This window comes from Gracilinanus agilis, chromosome 4 (genome assembly GCF_016433145.1).
Source record: "Gracilinanus agilis isolate LMUSP501 chromosome 4, AgileGrace, whole genome shotgun sequence".
Taxonomy (NCBI): Eukaryota; Metazoa; Chordata; class Mammalia; order Didelphimorphia; family Didelphidae; genus Gracilinanus; species Gracilinanus agilis.
In genome coordinates, this window is record NC_058133.1 from 507,612,156 (window position 1) to 507,622,444 (window position 10,289).

The 10,289-nt window shown below is 52.4% G+C and overlaps 1 protein-coding gene across 1 annotated transcript in view; it reads left to right on the forward strand.

Moving 5' to 3' along the window:
- IGF2BP2 (insulin like growth factor 2 mRNA binding protein 2) overlaps positions 1 to 10,289 on the forward strand; it is a 113,658-nt gene that overhangs the window by 69,718 nt on the left and 33,651 nt on the right. Inside the window, exon 4 of the mRNA XM_044675639.1 lies at positions 8,359 to 8,407. Coding sequence (XP_044531574.1) covers positions 8,359 to 8,407 — 49 coding nt within the window. The remainder of the gene's footprint in view (positions 1 to 8,358; positions 8,408 to 10,289) is intronic.

The window sequence follows — 10,289 nt, forward strand, 5'->3', positions numbered from 1 at the left end:
CCCCCCCGGGGTGACGAGAGGATCCTTGCGGACCGGTCACGGGACGCCCTAACTGGACCTGTGATGCCGTCAGCGTGAGGACTCTCCCCAGGCAAGATCTTCGTGGCAAATGCTGACCCTGGCACCCTCTGGCACCTCATCTGCTTTTCGTGAGGTGGCCCGGCGGTGCTGGCGCCTCCATTGGGAATCGCGGGGTCGCTCGGGCTCAGCCCGGGTCCAGAGGTTCTGGTAAATGGTTCGCCCAGCCCTTCGGCTGCGATCATTGTACCATTGACAGAGAAACCAACCGAGAGGGGCCCGGGGGGCAGGACTCGGGGGTTCGGTCCTGGCTCCTGCCCTTCCCGGTTCTGGGACCCAAGGCATCTGTAAAATGGGCCAGTAATCCTGGACGCCTTGGAAAGAGCGCTGAATTGGAAGTTGCAGGACCTGAGTTCAAATCCCAGCTCTGCCACTTGAGTTGCTCTACCTGGAATGCTCTGTCCTCTGCTCAGACTACTGACCTGGCTGCCTTCCTAAATCTCAACTAAAATCTCTCCCGCAGCTCTTGTGGGTTCTGAGGCCTTCTCTTGGGTCACTGTTTCCTTCTTGCTCTGTATAGACCGCTGTGTATGCTGTGTCTCCCGTTAGATTGTAAGCTCCTTGAGGGTGAGGCCTGACTCTTGCCTCTTTCTGTTAGACTTTCCATAAATCCCTGGCATTAGAGAAGTTTTCCTATGTCTGTATTAATGGCAAGAAGGGAAGAAAGGCATGTAGAATCACATGTTGAGAGCTAGAAGGGACCGTAAAGATCATGAAATCCTACCCCTTCATTTTATGGCGGAGGAAATGGAAACCTGGGGATGCACGTGACTTGCCCAAGGTCACACAGGCACCAAAAATAAATAAATAAAAAGGCCATGCCAGGATTTGAAGCCAGGTCATCTGCCTCCAAATCCAAGGCTCTTTGGGACTCGATGATGGTTCATTTTCTCTAGTGGTTAAAAAAGAGGGGGGAGGGGGGCTTTCTCCACGGGCCACGCTATTGTCACGTAGAGCCGGACATTCCGAGCCGACGATTCGCCCCCCGATTATCTCCAGGCCCGATCATGGCTCCCTGGGCTTGGAAGTGGCGGAGGCCCTGCCATGTGCCTTCCTGGGGAGCCAGCAGCCCCTCCCCACCCCGCTGCTTCGCCCTCCCCAGCCTCAGAGGGGTCGGTTCTTCTGCTGGGCGCTGGGCCGGGGTGGGAAGGGGGGCTGCTCGGCCTCACGAACCAGGGGGGCACTTAGCAGCTCGCCACGCCGAGGGGCGTCTGTCGCGCCCTGCCCAAATCTCCCCGCGTCTGGGTTTCCACGTCCTGCTGCTCCTGACCGGGCTCGGTCTTCCCTCCGCGGGGTCTCGGGGTCGGGGCGGGGGGCTCCTCTTCCTTTGCAGGTGAAAGAAGCCGCCGGCCTAGCGTAGCGTAGCGAGGTAAGCGCCGCCTATGCGCCAGGCACTGTGCTGGGTGCTGGGGATTTTCTTTTTGGACTGTTCCTGTGATTTCTTTGGGATAGGGAACTCCCAATAAGGAAACTCCCTCTACCAATGCAGATCCGCACCCTGCTCTGCATCTCACAGGCTTAGGAGAGTTGCCCGGGTCACTGAGGTGAAGTGACTTGTCCAGGGTCACACAGTGGGTACGTGGCCGAGGCAGGATTTGAACCCAAGTCTTCCTGGCTGGCTGGCTTCCTAATCGTTAGGCAACGCTGCCTCTCAGAGACCTTGCGAGTGTCCGCCCAACGCTGCCATGTTGCCCGACCCACGAACGGTGATCTCATTACGACAATTTAAGCGCCTCCCGGAGCCCTTCGGGCCCCGCCGTGACAATTTACCTCAATTGTTTGATGCCAGCCACGAAACTAGCTCCCCTCGGCAACATGGCTTCACTCGACAGCCCGAGGATCAGTGTTGGACTTGGAGCCAGGAGGACCTGGATTCAAATCCCACCCCTGGCCACTTATTAGCTCTGTAACTCTGGGCAAGTCACTTAACCTCTCTGAGCCTCAGTTTCCTCATCTGTAAAATGGGGACAGTCACAACAGCACCTACCTCACAGGGGTGTTGTGAGGACGGAACGAACTCATGTCTGTAAAGTGTTTTGTAAACCCTGAAATGCTTTGTTGTCAGCTCTTGTTACACTGTTGGTTTCTGGAAGGGCTCTGTGTGGGGCGGCGAGGATGGGAGGGAATTCCTGGGAAGCAGCTGCCTGGCCTTGAGGGGGATGGAGGGACTCGCCCAGGTCTCTAGGAAAGTCAGACCTCGAACCCAGGTCCTCCTAACCGCTCCTTTGTGCACGGGCCGCGCTGCCTCACTGTATTTCTCTGTTATCTGCTGTTAGTATTCTCTGTGTAGCCTCTGCCGGTGGTTGCCTCCATTTTCTCTGTATGTTCTGAAATGTTTGCAATGTGGAAATGATTGTGCTTCTGTGCTCAGCCAGCCCTTCCCGGGGGGCTTCTGCTCCCGCCGCGGGCCGGGGGCTGCCACGATTTGGTTTTCCTGTCTGGGGGGTCTGCAGGATCCCAGCCGGAGGTCAGCGCGAGGGGCCGGCCGCTTGTCCAGATAGAGCAGCTTGCGGAGGGCGCTCTGGGGCTCCGCTTCTCCCCGTGTGTCTCCCCATTTCCATCTCTCACCCCCTCCCTGTCCCCGTAACGCTGCCGAAGGAAGGAAGTTGGTGGGTCAGTAAACGGCTTCGGCCGGGGGCCCCCGATTTTCAGGTCTTCCCCAGAAGGCTAGGCAGGGCCGCGATTCCTCCCTCTTGGGTGCCTGTTTGTGGATCCTCCCCGGACTCTTTCTCAGTCTTCTGGATTCATCCAGGGTTGTTGAGAAAAGACCACAAAAGGCTAGAGTTGCGGGGCGGCCAGGTGGCCCAGTGGCTAGAGCGCCCAGCCCTAGTTGGCCTCGGACACTGCCTAGCTGTGTGACCCTGGGCAAGTCACTTCACCCCGTCTGCCCAGCCCTTCCCCTCCTGCCTTAGAGTCAATGCTAGGTATCATTTCTTAAGGTAGAAGGTGAGGGTTTGGTTTGGTTTTATAGTCAGAAGGGACTTGGGGAGGATCAGGCTTAGCCCGTCTCTCCCTGAACAGAAACCCCTCTTAGACCTTGTCCCAGAAGTGCTGGGAGCACTAGCTTGGGGGCCGCCCATTCCACGTCCCCCAGGGCTCCCCCAGGGCTCCCCCAGGGTCGATTGAGTCAGAAGATGCTAGCCTAGCCGTTAGCCAATCAGCAGAGGAGGTTCTCCCTGTCATCTTCCCCCCTGGAGAGGCCTCCTGGTACCTCTTGTAAGAAGTTTGGAATGGCAGCACCCGAGTTCAAATCCCTCCTTCGACCTTTATTACCAGGGTGACCTTGACCCAAGCATTTACACTCTCCAGAACTGTTTCCCCAAGTCAGAAAGGAGGGGACTAGACCAGGCAGCCTCAGCGATCCCTTCCTGCTTGCTGTTTTTGATGCGACTTCCCTGTTTTGCAGTATAATTCGGGGGGCTGCGATTCTTCCTTTTGTCACTTACTCTGTTTTTGGTTTTGTTGTTTTTCCTTTTAATTCTTCCCTCTCTCGTTTTTTCTTTGTCCTTTATGGAGCTACCAGAAGGAGCCCCTCCTCCCAGGAGGAGTCCCCCCCCCACTAAGACACTCGGGCAGGTCTTCCCTGGGTCGTGTGGCCTGGGGGAGGGACGTGCCCAGGCCAGCTTTTCTAACACTTGATTTTATACCCACTACAGATGTGTTATGTCGTGTCGTGTCGCTTTTAATCCTCTCTGTGCCTTTTGGTCTCTGTGAAACTTAAGAAACGGTTGAGTAAGCCATTGGTGTTGGACAGCCTCGATGATGCCAGGTGGTGTCCCCGGACGGTCCCGGGTCCTCCTTTGGGGTGGTGCTGAGCCCAGACTGTGCCTCAGAAGCTGGGGGCGGGGCGGGGGGCACCGATGAAATGCTTCCACTTCTGGGTTAACGTCCTTAGTGGTCTGGGTTGAGTTGGAAGACGCTGGGCTCCAGCGTCTTTCATTTGGAAATGTTGCTGGCTAAGCAGTTCCATCCCGAAATGCCCCCTTTGAGCTCTACATTCATGAAATGTTGTCTTTGTTTAATGTATTAGAATTCATTTCACTTTTTTTTTTAAGTGGCGCCAGCTGGTGGCACCTGGAGGCGGCACTCGAATGGCGAGGTGATCTCAGGCCAGGCGGGAGCCACGGGAGCCAGCAGGGATGGCGCCCTGGGGCACTTGCCAGATCCTGAGGTTCTTGGTGCCTACTAGAATATCAGAGCTGGCAGGAACTCCAGAGGTCATCTGGTCCAACCCCCTCCTTTCCCCCGTGGAGAAGGGCAAGTGACCAGCCCATGGTCACACGGCTGGTAGAGGGCTGAGCAAGGTCTGGAACCTAGACCTTCTGACCCTTGGGCCGGTACTGTTTCTACTGCCCCAGCCATGGGAGAGGATGAGTCGTGTGCTACATGATGTCATCTCCCGCCTCCATGACTTTGCACAGAGTCTCCCTCATGCCTAACAGCTCCAATGCCTGCTTTATCTCTATTTTTTAGGACTTGGCTCAAGTACTGTTCTCTATCCCTCCTCCCAGAATGTAAGCTCCTTGAGGGCAGGGCCTGTTTCCTTTGGGTCTTTGTAGCCCCAGAGTCTAGCCCAGTGCCCGGCATAGAGAAGTTGCCTTACAAGCATTCTCTGTGCCGGAATACTCTTGCTCTTCCTCCCTTCCTGGCTTTTGACAGAGCCTAGCTTGTGCGCCATCTCCTGGGCCTTCCTCCAACCCCGATTCCCCTCTGTCTACTTTGGATGTGCCTTGTATCTCTGTGTAGAAATGCTTTTTCTCTTAATACTGTAAGCTCCTTGTGGGCAGGCGCTGCTTCCTTTTCAGTATCTTCAGCGTGGACAAGGACTTGACATCCGGGAGCTGCTTAATAAATTCTGACCGATGGATTGGGAGCTGTGGTGTGTGCATTTGCTCATAGATGACGGAGTATTGGACCGCACAGTTCCCCAACCAAGGCCAATATTATTCGCCAAAGTCGTGGAGCTCCGCACCCCATCCCAGCGCTCACTCAACTCAGAGAGCGAAGAGGGAAGAGGACCCGGAAGAGGACGAGTAAGAGGTCTTAGTGCCTAAGTGCCTCAGTGCCTTGGTGCCTAAGTGCCTCAGGAGTCAGGGAAAGTCACAGGGACCCGACTCTGTTCCTCAGTTGTAGTTATCAGTAAAATTCTGTGAAAAGTGTGTGATGTTTGGAGGCAGAGGGACCAAGGTTCAAATCCTGACTTTGCTATGTAGAATGTGTGAGATCTCAGGCATGCACTTTAGTGGTTTACTCCCTGGACTTCACTTTGTTCACCTTAAAAATGAAAGAGAGCACTGTGGATTGGTAGCTGAAAGCTGGCCTACCTTGGTGCAAATCCTGCTTCTGACACATGCTGACTGTGGGTCTCTAGGCAAGTCCCTTTTCTTGTCCCCAGGCACCTCTCTGGGATTATTTGGGGCAGAGAACGTGCTGCCAGGTTGGAACTGATCCTCTAGAAACTTCCTGCACCAGAGGAAAATGTATGAAGGGGCTTAGACTGATCTCCCAAGTCCTTTTTAGCTTTAAACTAGCTGTAAGAGTTGGAAGAGTCCCAGGCACCCATACCTAGGATTTCATCAGTCTAGAGAACTCCCAGTGAGAAAACTCCCTCTACTAATAGGGACAGGGCGGGGGGAGGCCTCTGCAATCCTCTTGTCTTCTTTGAGAGCTCAAGTCCAGGATCACAAAACAGTGGGTGTTAGAGACAGAGCTGGGACCTCAATCTATCCCAAGTTCCACTTAGAATAAAAATGAGCCCAAACCTGGTACTTCTTTGAGAAAGGGAGCTCTGGAGAAGGGAACTTCCTCTGTTAATAAATGAACACTATCTTAGCAAGTTGGGGCCATAGGAGTGCAATGAGAAGGGAGATGACTTGCCCAGGGTCACATAGCCAGGATGTATGAGAGGTGAGATTTGCACCAAGGTCTTCCTGAATCAGACACTGGCCCCAGTGTTGTAATCAAAATAGCAGGCTTTCTTTAAGAAAGTATTAATTATTTCATTAATACAATTTGGTTAAAGAATAAAGGAACCTGAAAGTGGTATGACAAAGAATTCCTGTTTCTTACTGAGTAATCAAACCCTGAAGCCCGAGTTGGCTGGGCTGGGCAGAGCACTGGGTCTGTTCATGGCAAGGAGATTTTTCTCCGTTAATTTTTGTCCTTTTGATAAAAAAAAAAGTCCCAGAGAGAGACTCTGTTTTTCCCCTTTTGTCTCATCCTCCAAACAGATAAAGATTCAGCCCAAAACAGCTCCAGCAAGGCCAGACAATTTCCTTTCCCTTCCTGGTAAAATCCAGAGAGGCCGCAGAGGATGAGATTTATCCAGACGCCTCTCACGTTGGTGTGGCTTCCAGAGGGGCAAAGCTGGGGTGCTTAATGCCCCCCCAACATCTGAGAGACCACTTAAGTCATCATTTAAAATCAGTGAAACTGAGGCCTAGAGAACATAGCCAACTCGGACAAAGGACCATGAGATGTAAAGCTGGAAGGCACCAGCCCCCTCGTTTTACAGAGAGGGAAACTGAGTGTCACCGAAATTAAGTGTCTTGCCTGAAATACCACAGATAACAAGGGGCAGAGTTGGGATTCGAATTTAAGTCCTGTCACTGTCAAGTTGCTTGTTTCTTTTTTCTCCTTGTAATCTCTGTTTTTTTGATCTGATTATAGAATTGTTATAAAATAGGGCTCCCTGCTATTCAGGGAAATGATCTTTGTTCATGCTTCTTCTATTTAACAAAACTTTGGGGGCTAACTAACACGAGGGCAGTACAGTGGACAGAGTGTGGCATTTGGAGACTCATGGCCTGGGTTCAAATCCTGTCATTTCTAAATGAAGTGCAGTAAAAGAGGCTGCCAGGGATTACTGACAACAGACAACAGAAAGGGGAGAGGATGGAGTGGCCGGCTCCCTGGGCAATGAGGGGGGGGGACTAGAAAGCACCAAAGAGTCCTCCAAAGATGGTTTGGTGAAAATCCTTCCCTTCTGGGTCTGCTCTTGTCCAAATGAGTTTTGTTTCTTATAGAGAAGCAGGAAAGCATTGCAAGTCCAGGTGGAGGCCAATAGGGCCCTTCTCATTGTTTTTGAAAAGTTGTAATTCTGGAAGTAAACTGATTATATGTCTGTCCTCCATCCAAGTAACTAACTCATTCATCCACTTGTTACTTGACTCAAAACAGCCTCTCCCTTTTATCACTATATCTCCCTCCTTTTCTCCCTCTCTTCCTCTCTGTCTCTTGCTGTGTATGTGTCTCCACCTCTTCATCTCTTTCCCTCTCCCTTCATTCTCTGTCTGTCTGTCTGTCTGTTATTCTTTCTCTTTCTCTCTCCTACAGTTTAGGCAGCTCTCATGGAATGGGGCCACCACAGTGGATTTGGGAAGTGTAGCTGCTGTCCCAGGGCCAGCGGGCGATGGCGACCAAGCCGATGTGCAGTTTTAAGTCCCCAAACTTTGGCAGCCAAGGGAGAAACTCCTCTGCATCGTGGCCTGAGCCTTCTTTTAGGCCTGACTTCCGGGAAATGGTCTTTTCTGTTGTCTCCTGGGTTCAAAGTGGTGATTCTTGCAGCAGGGCGAAGAGCTGCCTCTGAACTAGAGGCCACCTGATCGCCAGTACTGGGGGGTGGGCACCAGGGGGAACCTGGGTGTCAGAAAGCCTTAGGTTCAAATGCTGCCTCTGATAGGTACCAGCCTTGCCACTGTGGACAGGTCATTTGAGCCCTCTGATCCTCTGACTCTTCATCTGTAACTTAAATTGGGTAGAACAAAGGCCAAAGTTTTCTTTTTCTTTTCATTGGGTGGGAGGGGAAGGAAGGAGGTTTTATCCTATTGGGAAATTGTTGTTCAGTTCTTGGTTGATCATCAGAGGCCGGGAGGGCTGGGCAGGGCTCCCTTTGCCTTCTGAAAAAATGAGATTAGACTCACAGATACTCGGGCCAGTGCTGAAAGTGAGTTGTTGGATGTATTGGGATTCTGAAAAGCAGGTAACACAGGGCAGAGATATGCGGTTTACCGGTCCACCGGGCCAAGGGAAATGCCCGTTTGATTTGGGGCTGCTATGTTTGGGGTCCAAAATAAAGGAAGAGAAGATGGGAATGAAAAGCGGCTGCCTGTGCGGAGCGCCCGCTGGGGCTGCAGATTGCGAGGCCCCCCTCCACAGCAGAGGGCTCTTTAGAACTCATTTCTACCACGAGCGAGCAAGGAAGCAGACCCAGGGTGATAAGCCGCCGCCGCCAAGCCCAGTGCTCGGGGTGATGTTCCATGTCTACTTTTGTCTTTGCAGGAGCAGAAAGCTCCAGATTCGGAACATCCCCCCTCACCTGCAGTGGGAGGTAAGACCCTTCTTTGTTTCCTCTACCCAAGCAAGGCAGCAGGGCCCCCCCGGGGGAGGGAAGGGGTGACTTTGGAAACCCAGGGCCCGCGTTCAAATGCAGACTCAGCCACTGTGTCCCGGGGCCCGTGGTTTAACCTCCGAGTTTCTTCATTTGTAAAATGAGGTGGTTGGACCAGGCCAACCCCTTCCCCCCCCCCCAAAGCTCCCTTCTAGTTCTAAATCTGTGACTCCATGACTTCTTGGACCTCAGTTTCTTTATCTGTAAAAATGATGGAGCTCAGTGGATAAGACCGAAGAGGTCTTGGGTTCAAATCTGGCCTCAGAAACTTCCTAGCTGGGTGACCCTGAGCAAGCCACGTAACCCCCCCCCCCCGGTGCCCAGCATTTACCACTCTTCTGCCTTGGAACCAATATTTAGGATTGAGTCTAAGACGGGAGGTAAAGGGTTAAAAAAAAAGCTGGGGTTGTCCTAGGTAAGGTCTAAGGGCTCCTGCATGCCTCCCCCCACAGCAATCATTGATCTTCATTTTCTTCTCAGTCTGGCATTCAGGGGGTCTCAGATCCCTGCAGACAGACAACTTCTCCCTAGGTCTGTCCCTCTGCACGATAATCAGCATCTCCCCTTCTTCCCATGCTCTCCCTCCAGGGGTGCCCTTGGGCTGGGAGATGCTTTCAAGGGGTGGCAGCCTGCAGCTTCTGGGAGCTCATTTTAAGTCAGGCCTGACCCAGAAGGAACTGCAACAGAGGCTGGGAGGCTCCAGCCTCTGCCTTCTTATCTCCTTTCCCTTGTGGGTCCCCAGTGGTCATTGCCCTAATGATGGGGACCATGAACAGAGCACAGGCTGTGGAGTTGGAGGCCCTATGTTGGCCTTTTGGGACTCAATCCAAGGCCTTTTAACTGCCTGGCCTCATTTTCCTCCTCTATAAAATGGGGGGAGGGGGCATTTGGACTCAGTGGTCTCCCAAATCCCTTGAAACTTTAGCTCTAAGAGCCTATGATTTTCTGACTCCCAAGCCTATGTCTCTAGCCCTGGTCACCCCCTAAGCATGAGTCCTGCATGAGTGCCCCACCCTCATTCAGACCCTAATTCAGCATGGCCAGAGTGGAATGGAGTCCTTGGCTGCCCCAAACCCAGCTCTGGGGGCAACTCTGTTTCTGTTTGTCTCTCCCTCCACCCTCCCCTTCCTCTGCCCCCTCTGTCTCCATCTTCTCTTCACTCCATCCTTTTCTATGTCTCTGTGGCTGTTTGCCTCTCTCATTCCCTTACTCCATCTCACCACTCCTCTATTTCTTTATGCCTCTCTTCTCCCTTCCTTCTCATCCTCTCCCCAGTCTTTTACTGCCTCTGTTGTCTCCTCTCCCTCCTTTCCTCCCTTTTTCTTCTCCCTCCTCAATGTCTGTCTCCTTCCCGTCTCCCTCTCTCCCTCCTTCCATCCATTTCTCTCTCTCTCTCTCTCTCTCTCTCTCTCTCTCTCTCTCTCCTCTCTCTCTTTCTTTGTCTTTCTCCCTCTTTGTCTCTTTCTCTATCTCCTCTCTCTTTCTTTCTCTCTGTTTCTTTTTTCCCTGTCTCTCTCTGACTCTTTCTCCCTCTCTGTCTCTTTCTCTGTTTCTCCCTCTATCTCCCCCCCTCTCTGTTTCTCTGTCTCTTCTTTTTCTCTCCCTCTCCTATCTCTTTCTTTCTCTCCTCTCTATTTCTCTTTTTCTCTCTGTCTCCCTCTGTCCATTCTCTCTCTTTCCCTCTCATTCTCTCCTCTCTCTTTCTCTCTTGCTCCTCTCTTTCTTTCTGTCTCCTTTCTCAATTTCTTTCTCTTTCTCTCCTCTCTTTATCTTTTCTCTCTCTTTCTCACCTTTACTATCTCATTCTCTTTGTCTCTTTCTC